General features: G+C 35.8%; 1 protein-coding gene, 1 long non-coding RNA gene and 2 pseudogenes across 2 annotated transcripts; 1 reads left to right on the forward strand and 3 right to left on the reverse strand.

The window, feature by feature from the left end:
• The first annotated feature begins 3769 nt into the window (after window positions 1-3769).
• LOC143579092 (cationic amino acid transporter 1-like) lies at window positions 3770-20116 on the forward strand (annotated as a pseudogene).
• Window positions 6854-9472, reverse strand: LOC143579083 (putative ABC1 protein At2g40090). Its single transcript, XM_077062485.1, has 8 exons — window positions 9389-9472; window positions 8790-8870; window positions 8621-8721; window positions 8493-8529; window positions 8176-8394; window positions 7944-8062; window positions 7333-7368; window positions 6854-6941 (listed from the first exon to the last, which is right to left on the reverse strand). Exons 1-8 carry the CDS (start codon window positions 9470-9472, stop codon window positions 6854-6856), a joined length of 765 nt encoding a protein of 254 aa, XP_076918600.1.
• On the reverse strand, window positions 14468-17599 carry LOC143579086 (uncharacterized; annotated as a pseudogene).
• On the reverse strand, window positions 18430-18896 carry LOC143579100 (uncharacterized). The gene is made up of 3 exons (XR_013143397.1): window positions 18859-18896; window positions 18665-18778; window positions 18430-18559 (listed from the first exon to the last, which is right to left on the reverse strand). It is a non-coding gene; the product is annotated as an uncharacterized LOC143579100 (long non-coding RNA).
• Window positions 20117-20760: the final 644 nt, after the last annotated feature.

The following is a 20760-nucleotide window of genomic DNA, read 5'->3' on the forward strand; positions in this document are numbered from 1 at the left end:
TTACGTAAACAACCGAAGTCGTAACGTTAGACGGCGCAGGTACGTCCCGTTAGACCCTCCCACTATGTGTATGCGTTTATGTTTGCATAACTTCCACCAATAAAACAATAAGCACGTTGCAAGCAAGTTCATGTATAATCATAAACAATGTGCACGAATAATATTAACATGTACGATATAAGTGAATCAGTTTGTCAACAAGCGCATAACTAACGAAATAAAAACTTGTGACGCGCTACACCCCAAAACATTATAAAGCATTAAAAATGGGGTTATGAAGAACTCACATGTTAAATAAGCAAGCCTGAGTAAATAAGCGAAGATGTCTTTAAGCGAGTGACCGACAGGGGTTGGTTCAATAAGTGACCCTAGATAAATAGATCACTATGATCAAAATAAGGTTGAGGAAAGATAAGGAATAGATGGCCGACATGTTCGGTTTATAATTCTTAAACGAAAAGTTTGTTAAAAATATAGTTTTGTTCTTTTTTTATAAGTTAAATGAAATAGGTTAGTTATTTGATTTTTAATCAATTTTGTTTTAGTTTTAGAAAAAAAATAAAAAATAAAGGTTATAATAATTATTAGTTAATTTTAATGATTTCGGTTCGTTTCTGAGCCGAATATTATTTAATAAAACAAGTTTAACGAGTGGTTCATGTTTTTGGTTGGATATGAACTCGGTTTGATTCGGGTTTATATCTAACATGCTTGAAATGATAAGATGGCGTGATATGTTGGAAATTCTTAGTCTTGTTTATTAGTTTTGCAAAAGTTACTTTTTAACTTAAAACTTATTTTTAACAGTACATTAACGTGCCGACGAGTGATAGTGAAAACACAACCACGGTTGTTAATTTAGAGTGACAACATGATGATGATCACATGATATGTTGTACATAAATAAGACAATAATTACCCGAGGATGGAATATCAAAGAAGAAAGAAGAACTTGAAACTTGGATTTTTGCACCATTTGAAAAGCAATAACACAATTGAAAGTGTAAAGTGTTGTGGTGAATGATTTGTAGAAGTTTGAGAGGCTTTATATAGGCTTTAAATCGTTAATGACAAGGTTGAAGTGATTAATTGCATAAGCTAGTCATAAGGCTAGTCTTAAGCAATATTAATCACCAAATTAATGAGCTTTGACCCAATTTGGTGAATTAGGAAGTTAATTATCAATAATAATCCAATACTTGAAAAAACGAGTCAAATGACGGGAATTTAGAAAGGATGAGAAGAAGGCGGTTGACTCGTCTTGAAAAATACCAATAATTATAAACAATTAAATAACACAATCAATACTCAATAAATGCGGAGATTTTATTAATAATCCGAAAAGTATCAAAATTTTAAAATGGTTTGGGTTTTCGGGTTTTTAAAAATGACGAATGTCATATAATTGTTTTGAAGAAAACTAAATAATGTATTTAAAATCTTTAAATACTCAAAATTTATTCTACAAATAAGAATTTACAAAACACTGATATCTACTTGTATTTGTAAGATAATATAGTTTAAATTAGTGTTAGGCTGTTAACTAGCAAACTGTATGACCGGCAACTGAAACATAGCCGATTATTGGTTGGTTTCAGGTTTCATGTTTTAGTCTCTTATATTTTTGGTTTTGTGTTTGGTCTTGTTGGTTCCGGGTTCTATCCATACCAAAAATACGTGCCAATGATGAATTACTAAAATTACACTGCATTTTCCTTTAGATCTTCGGTATCTTACAAAAAAAAATGTTAAAAAGTTATATTAATATTACAAACAACAACCAAGTTATTTAATTTGATTGTGATTTTAGTATCTTTATATGGTTTTTAGTTAATAATTCATAGCTCAAGCTGTTGAAGTTAGACACCAAATATATCATTTTAAAAATGAGGAGGTCTTGGATTCAAGTCTCACCTGTAATAAAAAAAATAAGACGTTTTAAATTGAGGCAATGAGTCTTCTCATAATATGGTGGGTTTCCTCCTTAAGGTGGTCTCCAGTACTTGGGGAATTGAAGTTATAAGGGATCCTACACTTTTAATAAAGTATAAAATAATGAGTCTTAGGTATCAAGCACACATTCAATTTTTAGCATAATTTTCCCTCGTAATATTTTAATCTCTCATTTCATTCATCCTAACTATTCATGAGTTATAGGTCAAAACCATTTTGGCAATTGAGTTATTATAAAATAGTCTCGCACCTATGGTCCAACCAATTGGGAGAGAATCAATAGATTCCTTTTCGGGAGCGATTCATCCTTCCCGAACGCAGCAAGTTTTTTCTCATATTCTTTTAATCTCGTCTCATTCACTCTAGCTATCAATGAGTCATGGTCAAGACTATTTTGTCAATTGGGTTATAAAATAATCAAGAATTTAAAAGTAAAATATTGATCGAAGATCAAACAAGTAGAAATATGAAAGTTAAACAAGTTATAAATAGTCAAAAACAATCTTTTTCTCAAACTGGTTTGTTCCTTTGATGTCCACTTTTACACAGAAACACTATGTATTGTATTATCCAGGGTAACTAGCAAATTGGTCTAAAACTGTTAATATTGAATGACGATAGAGATATTTTTGATAAAACAACAAATATTGTATATAAAAAGATTTTCTCAATTTTATAAATAATTAAATCAGTAATTATTGGATGAATTAAATCTTATAAATTAGATTATGAGTGAGAAACTAACAAATGAGATTTTTTTCCTTAGATTTCACAACCAACACGGCAACACACTATTTTGGACTTTGGTATATACGTTTCCAACTACTACACTATTTTTAGAGTAGTTGAATGTTCCGAGAAAACGATCCTTATATATGTTGACCAGCATTATAAGTCTTGTTTATCCACAACTGCACACGTCTTTAACATGTCCATACAATGAGTTATTCAAAATACTTTTATTTCCACATTGTTACATCATTTTGCTTCACCCTTTGACCCGTACTTTACTCGATTTATCTATATCAATTTTAAACAGATTTGGAAATTAATTAATCGTTTTAGTGAGATATTTGAGACCCATTTATCTATCCAAAATTGGATTTTTTTTTTCTCCATTAATTACCCATATACAATATTGGTTATTAAACCATAAAAATAGTTGGATGTTAATATGTGGTTTCTAATGATCTCATTGGTTAAACATGAGTACAAATCAACCAAACTATGAGGTGGATAATCTATCTACCTGTCATAATCTAATCCTATTATTATTATTATTATTGTTATTATTATTATTATTATTTTGGAGCCTTTGGATGGATTATAGTACTATTCTTCTAGTTTTCAATAAAATGCCTAAATGAGTAATTACACCTAAAATAGATGAAGTATGGTAGAGGATTTAAATGGAATTCATTATTATGGTATAAACCAAAACAAAGAAAACAGGGTTGTTAACTCTTTTGAATGGAAACTAACCGCGTGGGCAATGTTGCTTGGTCGACGATGTGAATCCAGAAACAACACTAAAAATGATCAGAATCTTCAAAACAAATGTGAAGATCTGAATGAGTGGTTAGACAAATGTAAGCAGTTCTGTGAGGTTGTTAAGACTTCACAACAGTTGCATAAAAATGAAAAAACAAGTACAAGAGATGACAAATCAGTTCTGTGAGATGACAAATCAGATCTAAATGACACATGTGATTTAAAAAACACTAACTCTTGTTTCAAGTGGCGTTCATATAGATGTTAACAAGCCTGGCCCTGGTCACAATCGTTCTAAAGCTGGTCCAACTATGGAAAAGCCATAATGGAAACAAGAGCCCGTCCAAAACTGGTTCAGATGAAGCAGAGCCTAAACTGGTTTGACCTCATCTGGTTCGGTGTTGGAGCCGTCATGGGTGCTGGTGTTTTTGTCCTAACTGGAGAAGCGGCTCATATTTAGCCGGTCCAAGCGTTGTTATATCCTATCTGATATCCGGTTATGCTGCTCTGCTTTCTGTCATATGCTACACTGAATTTGCAGTTGAACTTCCAGTAGCCGGAGGCTCATTTGCATAGGAATGTCATCTATCTGGAAAATCATCCAGGGAAGACTTCTGGAAAATCTCGAACTATAGGAATATCATCTATCTTTCATTCCTTATATTTGTATCCATAACATGAACAAAGAACGTCGGATGTCCTTTTCGTAGCATCTTGCGGGTCTTCATGATACTAATGAGCTTTAAATCTGAGTTACCTTGATCCCCTTGAATAGCCAGTCCATTCCCACAACTACATCGAAACTGCCTAGTTCAATATGCAATAGGTCGATTTTGAACTTATGGTTTGCTAACAGAATACTATAGTCACGCACAACTTCACCTGTTTCAATTAACATTAGCTAATTCGATAGAATATTTGGTGTCCAACTTAATGGTTTTAGTACCAAGTAGAGGTTCGGATTGTTTGGAAAAAAAGCTTAAATCGGCTCCGGTATCAAAAAGCACATAAGCATAGTGATTATTGACGAGAAACGTACCAGTGAAGCGGCTCGGCTCGTTTACACCCCTAATCGTTATAAAGAAAATAATAAGTTAAAACTTATTACGAGGTTAAATGTCACATTCGCATCACATGATAACAAATCAAAAGTTTGTTATATTAAAGTTTATTATAAACAACACATTTGTATAATTTTTATACCATTTAGATTATAGATAACTAGAAAATAGTGTTTTTATACCATTTATCACAAGTTTGTTATATTAAAGTGAAAACTTATTACGAGGTTAAAGATTGTTGAGGGCCACTTCTTTATTATCTAGAAAACATGATGACGTCACGCTGTGTGACCTTGTTTCTCTATTCTAATTTTATATTTCAATTTCTTATTTATCCATTAAATGTGGTGTAGTGGTAGAAAGTTTGGGGATTTCAACCTATGAAGGAAGACAGATATTTTCTATTTTCAGTTCGCTCCTGAGGGCATCTAGGTTTTACCACTAGTGGCCTTCGGGCAATGGGTTTTTCCCGGAACCGGAGATAATTGGAGGCGCTTAAGGGCTCAGTATGGCTGGGTTGGGCTAGCTGGCGGTGGCCTTTTGGTATTGGGTCACTCCGTACAGAGTACCTAGACATTCTATGTTTTTGTTTATTGACCGTTCAAAAATTTATTTTTCCATTTCTTTTTCTTTTTAATTTCTCAAATAACTTATCTCATGAAAAAGGCCCAGGACATATGTTTCATAAAATAATTAACTAAACAATAATTAATTTTTAGTTTCATGATTCATTAAAAGAACAATATTACGCCAATGAATGCTTTAGCTCACTGCTCACCTGACATTAAAAGGGAAAAGAAGATTTAGGCCGGAAGCCGTAAGGTCCCAAGTTCGAATCCGATCCCATCGGATTTACCGCAGTGGGCCTCGGGTATCCGGACTTTATTCGCTAATCGTTTAAAAAGACGAATGATATTATTTATTAGTTGAAATTTGTTTAAAGTAAATAAGAAAAACAAAAGAATTCGAAATTTAGACTTTCAAAACATCTTGGATCCATGTAACAAAAAATAAGGAACGAAAACAATTTCGGGGTTATAATTAAAAAATAAACGCATATTTTCATGAAAGTGCTTAATTCATTTATCCGTGCTTCCTTGTCATCACACGGCTTTCTGGCATATATGACAATAATCATTAGAGTTTACGTATTTAGCCGGTGTTAATGCAAATATTTAATCTGCATATGAATTATCTTGAGACTGATTTACATTCCATTCATGTGATGGGTTTACCATAAACTATTTGGCTTCAATTTATTGTTTCTACAGTTGATAAGCTTATTAACCTCATGATCAAGTGGTTGGCTTCGACACGGTTTAATTCTTATTCTAACCCTATTATTGATGATATATGGAGCCTTTAGATTACACTATACTTCTACTTTCACGGTATGCACTTAAGGTGGTGTTAGATAAAATGCTTGAATGAGTAATTACACCTAAAATAGATAGATCAAGTATTGGTACGTGGAGGATTTAAAAGGAATTCATTATTAATGTCGAAACCAATAATATTGATCAAACATAAGAAAACAGGGCAGCTGGACACTGAACTGATAGACGTGAACTCTTTTGAATGGAAACCGGGTGGACAATGTTGCTTGGTTGAAGATGTGAATCCACAAACACTAATAGAAGAAAAGAATCTCGATCGTAAACAAACGTGAGATCTGTAGTGCTAAGCAAGTCAAAGAAAAAACAGTGGCTTCCTTATGTATGTTGACTTTGTAGCTTTTGTTGCAGCTGGAATTATATTGTTCGAGTATGTTGTAGTCGGAGCTAGTGTGTCTCGTTCATGGACTTATATTTTGCAACCTTATGGAACCATAAACCGGACGAGTTTCCTGTTAATACTCCATCCATGGAAAGGGGTTGACTACTTAGACACGATAGCTGTAGCGGTATCTGCTCTCATTTGTATCTTTGCCTCTTACAGGATGAATGGATCATCAAGCTTCAATTCTACCGAAGCCATAATCCGTACTGGTGTCCTGCTTTTTATAATCATAGACGGATCAACAAAGGCTAATCTTGCCAACTTTGGCCCCATTGCACCTTTTGGTTTTCAGGGTATTTGGAAAGCTTCATTCGTGAGTTTCTTCGCGTATGTCGGGTTTGATGGAGTGGCAACATTAGGTGAAGAAACCAAGAAGCCGGGAAGAGATATACCCATCGGGTTAGTTGGGTCTATGATTATTGTCATCACCACTGACTCACTTCTGGCTGCAGTGTTGTGTCTAATGAACCTTACAACCAAATTGATGTTGATGCCTCTTTCACAGTTGCATTTGAAGCTGTGGGGATGAACAGGGCTGAATCTAGATACTTCACTCGCATCGTGTGATCTCACATGGTGCCGCCCATTCTAGCTGTGGTCCATAAAAAGCTTGGGACACCGGTTAATGCAGCCATTATCATGACTGCCACAAACTGCCTGGTCACATTTTTCACGAGACTCAATGTTCTAGCAAATCTTCTTTCCATATCTTGGGACATTGGTTAATGCAGCCATTATCATGACTGTTCATATTCTTGCTAGTGACAATCGGGTTATTGTGAGACGATACTACTCAACGGGGGTGACAATGGGCCAAGATAGAACCATGCTGATTATCTTCTTGGTGTTGATCGTTGTTCGGCTACTGGGATGGGTTTAGTTTGGGCATAGGGAGTAAACTGTTGGTTTGTGTATCTGTTTGTTGTGGGGCGCCATTTGTTCCATGGCTTCCGTCAAGGGGATCTTTCTTGATTAAGATTCAAGAAAAGCACCTTCCAGAGAGCAGCATAGTTGGTCAGAGTGGAAACGTCAAGTTATTTGTACAGACCGTGGTCCAGTGGCACTAGTTGCGGCTTTCTTCTTCCTATATATATACAAACAAAAAAAATATCAAATAAATTTATAAAAATGGAAAACATCAGCAAAAAGAACAAATGAAAGGAGCAGATTTTGTAAACATTAGCATTTCTTATAATTACATAAAAATTATCTAGGTCTTTTATCAAACTAGATCAAAGCTATGGGTATAAGAAATTTGATAAAAATCAAAAGTGTTTATATTAATAAACATGGTAAAAACATTGTAAGATTTCAAGTGTTGTTTAACAGTTAGATGTCATACCAAAAAAAAAAACATCAAATAAATTTACAAAAATGGAAAACATCACAAAAAGAACAAATGAAAGCATGACTGGGAAAGATGATATAAGGAGCAGATTTTGTAATTGTTAGCATTTCTTAAATTTTTAATATATAAGAATCATCCATGTCCTATCAAATTGGATCAAAGCTATGTATGTATAAGAAACGAGATAAAAATCGGGAAGCTTTTGGATTAAAAAACATGGTATAAAAACATATAATTCAGATAGTGTCGTTTTACAGTTAGATGCCATACTAAAAATGCCACATTTGTGGGAAGGCAGTGTGCGAACTAGCAAGTTGGCAGCATGTGGGTCACAATGCACAAATCCATGTTTAAACATCATCTCAGCAAATGTTTGTGTCACCTGTATTGTGTAAAACAAACCTCTTACCATGTTGTTAGAAGGAAAAACCTTGTTTGCCATAATAACATATAAAGCAAAAAGAGAATAAAATGCATGCGCGAGTAATAACTTCCATCTATAAAGATTAATACCAATTTGCAGTTATGAGAAAAAGAACTTACTAGCCTTGCGATGTCATGTGGGTTGAGTCCAAGTTTTTGAATGCTCTTCAAATCATTGTCTTGTGGGCCTTCCACAAACTCCATGGTCAACAGTTTTGAGGTACTGAGGCTCCAATACACAGCAGGTGCATAAACATACTCTGCAATATGAGGAGATAACCTTCGAAAATTATCCATACATTTTATGCTGTTGTTGGCCTCATTTAAGAAATCTAGTTCCTGATAACCATCATTTTAACTTCATTAACAATATAACTTCATTAGCATAACATTTGTTCATATCCAGTTTTGAGATAAGTCAAAGATAAGTCCCTAACCTTAGGTAGACTCTCGTGTACTTCATCTATCAACCACCTGTATTCAGACCAAGCACAACTGTGGTTATTGCCAAATATCTCCATTTACAAAACGCACGCATAAAATAATAACAGCTAGAGATATAAACCTGTAATCAAATGCGGGAAAGATCCAATGCAGAGTATTAACAATCAATTCCACTGTTGCATAATGTGCACCTGCGGTATCTGTCATGTGCATATGTTGTACCTGCAAAAAGAATAATTATCAATATAAATAATCAAAATAAGATTGAAATAATAGTCACAATTTGAAACCTTGACAGCAACTTTTTGTCCCCGGTGAGTTCTGGCAACACGAACCTGAGCAAGGGAAGCACTCGCAAGGCTGTTTGGATGCTCCACACAAATGATAACGTATGTTGTTGTTAAAAACTAGGGGTACAAACAAGCAGAGCCCAGCTAGGTTTGAGCTCGGCTCATTTAACTTTCACGGAGCTCGAGCTCGACTCGTTTCGAGCTCTATTTTCAAAGCTCGAGCTTGGCTCGTTTAACTTCCACAGAGATCGAGCTAGACTAGTTTCGAGCTCTATTTTCAAAGCTCGAGCTCGGTTCATGAGTAGATTTTCAAACTCAAGCTTGGCTTGAGCTCGACTTGTTTACTATTTATTAATTATATTTTTTTATATATTTATAATTATTTTTATATACTTTTTCAATTATAGTTCTATGTATAAAGTAATATATATTATTTAGTTATTTTTATTTATTTTTTCATAACATTATATATATATATAAATTAATAATTATTAAACATATATTTTAAAAAATTATATAAATGACAGGCTCATTTAAGGCTCGGGAGCCGGCTCGAGCTTGATAAGTGAAGCCCGGGCTCGTTTATTAAACGAGCTTACTTCTAGGCTTGAGTTCGGGCACACGGGCTCAATCGAGCTTTTTAACAAGCCGATCTCGAGTAGCTCACAAGAAGCTTGACTCATTTACCCCTAGTCGTTACGAAGAAATAAGTTAAAACTTATTACGAGGTTAAATGTCACATTCGTAACAAATCAACAGTTTGTTGTATTAAAGTTTATCACAAACAACTCATTTATATAATTTTTATACCATTTATGATTTTTAGATTATAAATAACTAGAAAATAGTGTTTTTTAGGTCAAATCTATAGCTTAAGTGTTTGAGGCGAGGTACTAAAAACTATAAGTTAAAATGAAGAGACTTTAGGCTCAAGTCACACATGTGACCAAGAAAAAAGGCTTCAAAGTTAGGCCAGTGAGTTTCCTCCTGAGGTGGTATTCGGTACTCGAGGAGGGTGAGCAAGTGACCCATCAATGATGATCTAAGTTGCACGTTAAAAAAAATTGTGCTTCACTAATAATTAAAAATAACTATCTAAAGCGTCAAATACGTTAAAACAAAAATATGTTTTCTATAAACAAATACGCAAGTCCCAATAATAGAAATTATGGCAAGGCTTTTGAACCACAAAAGGGGTTGAGGGCCCACTTCTTTATTACCTAGAAAACATGATGACATCACGCTATGTGATTGTGTTTCTCTATTCTGATTTTATATTTATATTTCTTTTTAATTTCTCAAATAACTTCTCATGAAAAAGGCCCAAGGACATATGTTTCATAAAATAATTAACTACACAATAATTAATTTTCATTTTCATGATTCATTAAAAGAACAATATTACGCCAATGAATGCTTTAACTCACCTGACATTAAAAGGGAAAAGAAGATTTAGGCTGAAAGTCGTAAGATCCAGGTTTGAATCCAATCCCATCTGATTTACCGTAATGGGCCTTGGGCTACCTAGATCCAGTACTGTCTACGATCGAGGGCGTATAGGGTTGCCTTTGCCGGGGTATCCAAACTTTATTCGTAGATAGTTTAAAAAGACAAAGGATATTATTTTATTACTTTAAATTTGTTTAATGTAAATAAGATCTGTTTTACGTCAAGCAATACATGGAGTAACTCCGGGTATAGCAGTAAAAGCAAGACGTGTAGGTGGATTGACTCATCAAGTTCCCATTGAAATAGGATCCACACAAGGAAAAGCACTTGCCATTCGTTGGTTATTAGCGGCATCCCGAAAACGTTCGGGTCGAAATATGGCTTTCAAATTAAGTTCCGAATTAGTGGATGCTGCCAAAGGGAGTGGCGATGCCATACGCAGAAGGGAAGAGACTCATAGAATGGCAGAGGCAAATAGAGCTTTTGCACGTTTTCGTTAATCCATGAACAGGATCTATACATCTCGATCGGAAAAGAATCAAGAGAAAAAGAAAGAATCGGAATTGATCGATATATTTCTCGAAACAAACGAAAAGGAAACGAAAGATGAAACCTAAATCATGGATCAACTAAGTCCTCTCGGGGACTTTATTAAGAATAAGAAAGAAGAACCTCATGTAAATACCATGGAATAAGGTTTGATCCTATTCATGGAGATTCCATAAATATTCCATTCCAAAAATGGAAACATTTGGGATTTTTTTAGAAATTGGATGCAGTTACTAATTCATGATCTGGCATGTACAGAATGAAAACTTCATTCTCGATTCTACGAGAATTTTTATGAAAGCCTTTCATTTGCTTCTCTTCGATGGAAGTTTGATTTTCCCAGAATGTATCCTAATTTTTGGCCTAATTCTTCTTCTGATGATCGATTCAACCTCTGATCAAAAAGATATACCTTGGTTATATTTCATCATCCCTGCTTCCTTGTCATCACACGGCTTTCTGGTATACATGACAATAATCATTAGAATTTAGGTATTTAGCCCGTGTTAGGAGAGTGGGGGTGGTCCGTTATACACGGCAATCACGCGTGATGGCATCACGAACATCACTGCCGGTCCGCCATCACGTGTGATGGGGTCCGGCCGTGATGGCCATCATGTGGTGAATACAAATTTATTGAACGTTGGGGAGGGGGTGACCGTTGGGGTTGGGTAATTAAAAAAAAATATTTTAACAATATAAATTAACAACCATTTCAATCCAACTTGAAATCAAATTCAACTCAAAACACTCTCAATCTTCTACTACAAAAACCTATTTCTTCACCACTTCAATTCAAAACAAAAAATATGGATTTTCCGAGCAACTCATTTCCCGCTAGACACCGATAGCTCTTCGTCTTCGGACGATGACATTGTTGAATGGTTCCCGTTGTTATATAACGAACTTGAAGGCCCGAGCCGTCCAAAGAAAAAAATGGTGGATCGTGATCGTATACATGCCCACGAAGTGCTAATGAACGACTATTTTGTGGAGGAGCCAAAATACAATAACGAGACGTTCAGGGATCGGTTTCGTTTGCCGAAATCTTTATTTTTAAAGATTGTAGCGGACGTCAAAGCAAGCGAAGAATGGTTTCAAGAATCTTACGACGTGGGGGCAAACGAAGTTTTACGGCGCTTCAAAAATGCACATCCGCTATTCGTCAATTAGCGACAGGTAACCCACCCGATCAATTTGATGAATACTTACAAATGTCTCAGAGAACTTCACGTGAATGTCTGCAATTCTTTTGTAACGCGATTATTAAATTGTATGGCAAAGAGTTTCTACGAAAACCAACAAGACACGACATTACACGTCTTTACGCCACGCATGAGGCTAGATGGCATTTTCCAGGGATGCTCGGTAGCATCGACTGTACATATCGAATGGAGGAATTGTCCATGGGAGTTTCGAGGGGCGTATGTTAGGGGTGATATCAAACGACCGACTATCGTACTTGAAGCGGTTGCGTCAAATGATTTATGGATTTGGCATTCTTATTTTGGTGTTCCTGGCTCAAACAACGACATTAGTGTTCTATACACATCACCGTTGTTCAAAGCGTGACAGATGGTACCGCACCCTGTCCATATTTTGTCAACGGGAGATATTACAGACGTGGCTACTTTCTTGTCGATGGTATCTACCTGCATGGTCTGTTTTTGTGAAAGCCTTTTCGTTTCCTGTCGAGGTCAAGGAAAAGGCGTTCAAGAAGTTGCAAGAATTGGCAAGAAAAGATGTCGAGAGAGCTTTCGGTGTCTTAAAGGGTAGATGGTGCATACTTAGTCGACCGGTTCGTGCAATAAAAAAACCCATGATCTCTAGCATATTATATGCATGCATCATATTGCACAATATGCTAATAAAAGAAGACGGACGTGCAATTTCTCCAGATTGGGTGCCGGATCCTTCTACTCAAGTTCCCGTTCCTGAGAACGTGCAATTAGACTTGCGGAACGAAGATATTCACCACCGGTTGAGATATGATCTAGTTAAACTTGTAGGTTCTTTAGGTTTGGAATTTCCGAATTCGAACGAGTAGATTGTTTAATGTAATTTTTATTTTTTTTAATTTACTATTGTTTTTAATTTTTAAGTTGTAAAAAAATATCAAAAAAAAAAAATTTCCATTACACCACACCACCACCCCACCAAAATTCCATCACTAGCGATGGAAAGTTATGGAGTGAGGTGGCACACTTGTATTGGTTGTTTTTAAACCACCCCCACCCCCCTTAATGCAATATTTAATCTGCATATTATTTATGTTGAGATTGGTCTACATTCTATTCGTGAGATTGGTAATTTAGCATAAACTATTACTGATGGCCACGCTCATGACCAAGCTAATACAGCTACAAATCAAACTATTATTGATGATATATGGACCCTTTGGAGATTACACTATTCTTCAATTTTCACGGTATGTACTTGTGGTGTTCGATGAAATGCCTGAAAGAGTAAGTACACCTTAAAAAGATAGATCAAGTATCCGTGGAGGATTTAAAAGGAATTCATTATTTAGGTGAAGAAACCAAGAAGCCGGGAAAGAGATATACCCATTGGGTTAGTCGGGTATATGTTAATTGTCATCGGCTCATCGCCACTTATTCACAGTTGCATTTGAAAGGGAATGACTACTGTTCTGTTAGCTATCATCATAGCCGAATCTAGATACTTCACTGACATTGCGCGAGCACACATGACATTGCGCCACCTATTCTAGCTGTGGTCCATAAAAAGCTCAGGACACCGGTTAATGCTGCCATTATCATGACCGCTACAAACTGCCTGGTTGCGTTTTTCACGGTCTTCTTTCCATATCTACACTATTCACATTATCGCTAGTGGCAATCGGGCTATATATTATGGCGATACTACTCAACGGGGGTGACAACGGCTCAAAATAGAACCATATTGATTATCTTATTGGTGTAGATCGTTTGTTCGGCTATTGAGATGGGTTTACTTTGGGCATGGGGAGTAAACAGTTGGTTGGTGTATTTGTATGTTGTGGGGACCTGGTTTTTGGCCACTTTGGGTATTTCGGTTAAAGGTGAAGCAAGCGAGAAACCTGAAGCTCTGGGGGCACCATTTGCTCCATGGCTTCCGTCGGGTAGCATTGCATTGAACTTGTTCTTGGGGTGGACTGCTGTCTTGCTAACATACTACTTTCTTGTGGGATTGCTGCCATGTATGATGTGTCGAAGGAGACCGTGAAGATGGAGGTTGATGATAATGAAGTTGAAAGAAGAAATGATGGAGAAAGAGTGGCTGCAACTTCTGATTTTGGTTTAATTTGCACCTGATTTTGGTTTAATTTGGTACACTTATGAAAAAATGTGTAATGTAAACTATAAAGAAAAAGATTTATCTTCTGTTATGCTATTCTGCATCAGAAATTGAGTTGAACCACTTTTGTTTGATTTAAATGCAAAAAATACACACGAAACACTGGTAACCTGCTAAGTTCATGTTAAATGTGTGTATATAACAGCAATAAAAAGGTAAATCAGTTACTATTAATTAAGAAAGAGATATTTGACTACCAAGTACCAAGTGTAATGTTGAGACAATTTGAAACAAAATTAAAACAAATACTCAAAATATAACATATTTTGTAAGAATCTCTACAATTGCATGATTCACAACGTCCAGCCGCATTTTAAAGCTCTCTACCTGCATCATATATTTTTTTACAAAAAGAGCAATAATAATAGAGTCACGAGTTTTGAACGATTTTGGAATTTAGATAAACATATGAAACATGTACCATTCATGAACTAATTTTACCATCTTCTCTTATTTTGCCTCTTCGTGATCACATAGTTTGCTTCATCAACAAGTGCATTGATCCATTTTGGTCTTCCGGTCGATAGCATTAGATATCCCAACACCAACCCAAGTAAGATTCCACACATGTATCCCATCATCACCACTTTCCATGTAAATCCACCTTCTTTATTTCCATCTCCATCACCTTCAAGTTGTGGTTCCAGTAGATGCTCAGTGCAATTTTTGGCAATGGAAACCCACAAAGTTTTGGATTCCCTTCAAATGAATTTCCTTCAAATGTGTTGAACTGCTTTCCTTGTGGAATGCGACCCACTAGATGGTTTTGTGATAGTTTTAAGACCTCAAGAGACGTCAAGTCAGCAAGGCTTTGTGGGATCTCTCCTATGAGTTGGTTCCAAGACATGTCTAGTGATTCAATTTTTGATATTTTCCCAAGAGTTTGGGATTCGGCCCATTAGACTGTTGTGGGACAAGTTGAGGACTTTTAAAGAGTTCAGATTTCCAATGATCTTTGGAATCTCTCCTTCAAATTGAATGTTTGATAGATCGACAATAGTGTACTCAACGAAAAGTCGTGTGAAAATTTGATCCACTCCTTTAATCGTAATAGTGATAGCGTAATACATGTTACCCGTTTGCATATTTTGGTTATGTGTTACTTGTTACCACATTCTTCATCGCCTTGAAATTTTGAAAATATTTTGTAGGGAGTTTGCCAACAAACCCATTATGAGATAAGTCAAGAACTCGTAGACATGGAAATGGGAAATTAACAAAGGAAGAGGTTGCAAGGCTACCATGAAAATTGTTTGACCTGAGGACAAGAACCTCTAAATTGGGAAGATCTCCTAACCAACCAGGAAAGGTGTCATTCAAGTGGTTATTTCCCAAATCAATTATTCTCAAATTGTGACATTTGTTCAAAGAAGTTGGCACATTTCCTTCTAACTCATTTCCATTCAAAAGAAACCCTTGTAATTGGCCCCAATCCTTGTATACATTTGGAATGGTGCCCGTTATTGAGTTCTTTGAAAGATTCAAAACTGCCATATGATTTCCTCCTATTTCCCCTACCCAATCAGGAATGTGTCCTTTTATATCATTGTTAGACAGATCTAATAGGTAAATATTTTTCATGGCCCAAACGAACACCGGAAAGACCTTTAGTCTACAAGAGGCCAAACTCAAGATGAAAAAATTAGGATTGACATAATGATTAGCATTATTGGTGGTAACTGATATACCACTGTACGACAGAGTGAGTGTATCAAGGTTTGTGAGGCTTGATAACAATGTATCCAACTCCCATTCGCCTCTAAATTTATTATATGAAAGGTCTAGGAAAGCGAGGTTGGTAAGCTGTTGAAATGTTTGCTGGATGGGGCCATTATCAAGCACATCAATCTGCCCGGTTAATCGATTGTTAGAAAGGGATAATACCCTTAAAGATTGAAGAGAAAACAACTCCGGTGGCATATTTCCTTGGAACATGTTATTATCAAGCACGATATATTCTAAAGAAGAAAGGGTAAACAATGAAGAAGGTAATGTTCCAGAAAGCTTGTTAAATGATAAATCTAGATATTTAAGGGATCTTAGGTTACCTATGGATTTGGGAAGGGACCCATTCAAATCACAATATGAGAATCTCAAGTAAAATAAAGATGTGAGATGGCCAATTGAGATGGGTATCTACCGATAAGCTTGTGTATGACAGATCCAATTAGGTTAAAGATTTGAGATTGCCAATTGAGATGGGTATCTCTCCTGATAAGCTTGTTCGTGAAAGATACAAGTAAGTTAAAGATTTGAGATTGCCAATTGAAGTGGGTATCTCTCCTGACAAGCTTGTTCGTGAAAGATACAAGTAAGTTAAAGATTTGAGATTGCCAATTGAGATGGGTATCTCTCCTGATAAGCTTGTTCGTGAAAGATACAAGTAAGTTAAAGATTTGAGATTGCCAATTGAGATGGGTATCTCTCCTGATAAGCTTGTTCGTGAAAGATACAAGTAAGTTAAAGATTTGAGATTGCCAATTGAAGTGGGTATCTCTCCTGATAAGCTTGTGAATGGCATATATAAAACCGTGAGAGGGATGATAGTGCTTGTGTTAACCTTGGGAAGTGGACCAGAGAGATTTTTGTTATTTGACAAGTAAAGTCTTTCCAGATATTCAAGACTTAAGATGTTATCAGGTAACCTTCCTTATAAGCCGGTGGAGATAAGACCAAGTGATCTTAGAGAAGAAGAGATATTAAGATAGGTGGGTAAAACAAAACCTATATTAACTTCACCAAGCCAAAGGTCTCTCAAAAAAGTGGAATTTTCAAGGAGAATACTGAAAATATGAGGTTGCATATGCAAATTATCAATCTCATTCCAATTGTTGGAGAGATAAAGTGAAACCAATTTAGGAAGAAGTGTGATTTCTGAAAGGATATGCCCTGTGAAACTGTTATCCGACAGGTTAAGTTCTTCCAAAGATTGAAGACTGAATATGTTGTTAGGTAGGTTTCCTTGCAATCCAGTGGGGCCAAGATTTAGCAATTTTAAAGAAGAAGAGATATTCAGATTATTAGGTAAAACTGAAGAGATGAAGATATGCAAGCGAAAGTTCTTCCATAGCAGTAGAATTTTGAAGCAGATTGATGAAAACATGAGGTTTTAAAATAAGATCAATCCCACGGTTAGAGAGATCAAGGGACACCAATTTATGAAGGTGTGAAATGTCTGCGGGAACTTGACCCGTAAACCCACAAGAAGACATATTGAGATGTGTGAGACTATTAGAAAGCTTGCTTATATGAGGTGGAAACTGAGAATCAGTAAAATTATTGTAAGCAAGGTTGAGTCTCTGGAGACGAGGAAGGTGAAAAAGAGTCGTGTTAGGGTGGATAGTACCTTGCACCATGCCACAACTTAGGTCAAGACCGATAACATCACTGGTGGAGCGGTCACAAGTTACCCCATTCCAATCACAACAATCTGCACCAGTTTTCCAGTTAATCATTTTTTGTTTATAACCAGAACCAAGCCAGCCTTCACATATGTGGTGTAACCAAGACCGGTTATAATTGATTGAGGAAAGGTTTTGTTTGAACAGAATCAAAGCATGGGCTTGTTTAACTGAACATCTACGAGTGGTGTTCATAGAAGATGAAGAGGATGAACTGGGAGAGATAAAAATAATAAACGAAACGAAAAAGAAGAGCAGCATTGAATTACTCATTTTTGTTGTTGGTGTGTTTCTAGTAGCTATACATATTCATACTTTGGTACAATCTATATAAACACATTATGGCTATTTGTTCAATAACGTGTCTTTTGGTTTACAAGACTTTGATTTGGTCATGTCTTTTAGGGTTTTGGAAGTATACTTACAAATATCTTGTAATGAAATTAAGCAAATTGGTTTCAGGATGACAAATATCATAGACACATTATTGCTTCATAAATCAAACATAAGGCAAACGCGTTACGATTGTCTCAAATAGTGAACATAGACCACAACTTACATTATCATATTCCATATGGAGATATAAAATGCGGAGATAAAAAAGATATAATAAACAAAAAGTGAAATTTCATCTAACGTCTCAAAACACATACTCCGTCCAATGAACTGAAAATATATAGATTGGTGCCAATAAAGTTGGCTAATTTATTGATTTCTTCAAACTAGCATGGTTGTTAGTAACAAGGGATTCATCCCCAAAGAATACAAACGTAAATGATTTCTGTCTCCGATATAAATGCTAATGATTATTCAAAACTAACTAAAAGCTGTACGGAATTGCAGCATCCACAAGGCAACCTGCATTATGAAAAACCGGGCCTCTAATGAAATCTGTTCAAAGCAGACAAATAGGTAGGTAAAGAGCGAACTCACATGTGACAACTTTTCCTCAATCAATGCCTCTGAAGAAACTCTTCCAATGATTATGAAAGACTCCACAGATGGTCTTTGTATCTGTCGATAAACAATATACAAACCTCACTTCCACACACTTTCAAATTATAATTATTATTATACATGTTCAAAAGACATTTATAAATTTGGTAAAAAAGAAGATACCAAAGCGTTATTTACAGAACGCAAGCAATCATTGGTCTTTAACATCAGCAGGATAACTCGAGGTAGTTTATGCAAAAGCTCTGTGATTTGAGGGAAATACTGAGAAGCATACATCTGCAAAACAAGACATCATAAGTCAAAATGCAAAAGCCCAAATGATTCAATTGTTAGTTATGAAGGGTGAGTAAGTTCACCTGAATTTCTGAGTGATCATTGCCTTGTATTGCAAGATAGAACCAAGCTAATCTTCTTGGTGTTGATCGTCTGTTCGGTTACTGGGATGGGTTTATTTTGGGCATGGGGAGTAAACAGTTGGTTGGTGTATTTGCTTGTTGTGGGGTCTGGTTTTTGGCCACTTTGGGTATTTAGTTAAAGTTGAAGCAAGCGAGGAGCCCAAAGCTTTGGGCGCCATTTGTACCATGGCTTCGGTCAGGTGCATCTTTCTTGAGGTTCTTGGGGGCTTAGGTTATTCATACACCAATGAGGTTATTCACACACCAGGAGGGCCTATACGACTCGTATAGGTGTAGTGTCAAGTCATTTTCGGTAAAGAGTGTTAGTTTTCATTTATTTGCATCGTATAGCCCCTATACGAGCCATATTGGCCTATATGTATAGAGTCTGTTTGACTCGTATAGTATTTTTTTTTAGATTTTTTTAAAATTACAAAATATTAAAAATAACATCCGAGTTGTTTACAAATTTGAAACACGTAATTTAAAATAAATATTTTTCTATATATATAAAAACATACGAACAATATGAGTTTTTTTTGGTAACGCATGCAATCCGTTTTGGTTGACGCCCATGTAAGTTATCTAAGCTTTTGACTACGTTTGGAGCAAGAAAAACTGATACCTGGCCTGTACGGGTCGTATACCATCTATACGGCTCGTATAGACCATTATAAATATATGGCCAGCTGACATGCTGTCTATATGAGTCGTATAGACCCTATACCATCTATACGGCTCGTATAGACCATTATAAATATATGGCCAGCTGACATGCTGTCTATATGAGTCGTATAGACCCTATACGGTTCATATAGGTCTATACAGTTCGTATAGGGTCTATACGGCTTGTATAGGGTCTATACAAACAAAAATTTCTATACGACTCGTATAGACTGCAAAAAGCTGCCACACTGTCACCTCCGTACGCATGTTAATAAGTTAGGCCTATACGACTCGTATAGGCCCTATATGAGCCGTATAGCCTTATTCACACACCATGGGGATGGTGTTTGTATATAACAACCCTTCTTGGGGTAGACACTGTTTTGCTGACATAGTACTTTCTTGTGGGATTGCATGCCACGTATGATGCGTCAAGGAGACCGTGAAGATGGAGGTTCATGATAATGAAGTTGAAAGAGGAAATGATGGAGAAAGTGTGGCTGCAACTTCTGAACCTGTAGAACTCAATACAATAACAACTAGTCGCACATGATTTTTGTTTAATTTGGTAAACTTATGAAAAATGCGAAATGCATACTCTAAAGAAAAATATATATTTTCTGATGTGCATGTCTGAATCATGTGCAATTCTGCATAAGCAATTGCGCTAAACCACTTTTTATTGAAAATATAAAAAATACACATGAAACTGTGCTAATTTCATGTTAAATCAGCAACTAGTCACACTTGCAGCAGATCTAATGCAAAAAATACACATGAATTTCATGTTAATGTGTGAATAACAGCAATAAAAAGTAAAATCAATTACTATTAAGAAAGGGATATTTGAGTACCGAGCGTAATCTTGAGACATTGTAATACAAAGTTAAAACAAATACTCAAAATATAACATAATTTGATCAGAAAGTTCTCTACAATTGCATGACTCAAAAGGGTCCAGTTGCACCCTAAAGTTCTTTGCCTGCATCATATTTATAAAAAAAAAGAGTTACGAGTTTTGCAAAATTTTGGAGGATAGAAAAACATATGAAACACGTACCATTCATAAACTAAGTTTATCATCTTCTCTTATTTTGCCTCTTCATGATCACATAGTTTGCTTCATCAACAATTGCATTGACCCATTTTGGTCTCCCTGTTGATAACATCAGATATCCCAACACGAATCCAAGTAAG

Source organism: Bidens hawaiensis, unplaced genomic scaffold (assembly GCF_021521415.1).
Source record: "Bidens hawaiensis isolate Kalapana, Puna unplaced genomic scaffold, B.hawaiensis_p1.1 tig00029600_1, whole genome shotgun sequence".
Lineage (NCBI taxonomy): Eukaryota > Viridiplantae > Streptophyta > Magnoliopsida > Asterales > Asteraceae > Bidens > Bidens hawaiensis.

Bases quoted from the DNA above. Each gene is read 5' to 3' on its own strand.
- LOC143579083 (XM_077062485.1), bottom strand. From the start codon at position 9,472: ATGAGTCAAGCTTCTTGTGAGCTACTCGAGATCGGCTTGTTAAAAAGC. The intron at 8,871-9,388 runs GTAAGCTCGTTT...ATTTGTGTGGAG, and splicing joins GCCCGAACTCAAGCCTAGAA to CATCCAAACAGCCTTGCGAG. The intron at 8,395-8,492 runs GTTAGGGACTTA...GATGGTTATCAG, and splicing joins TACACGAGAGTCTACCTAAG to GAACTAGATTTCTTAAATGA.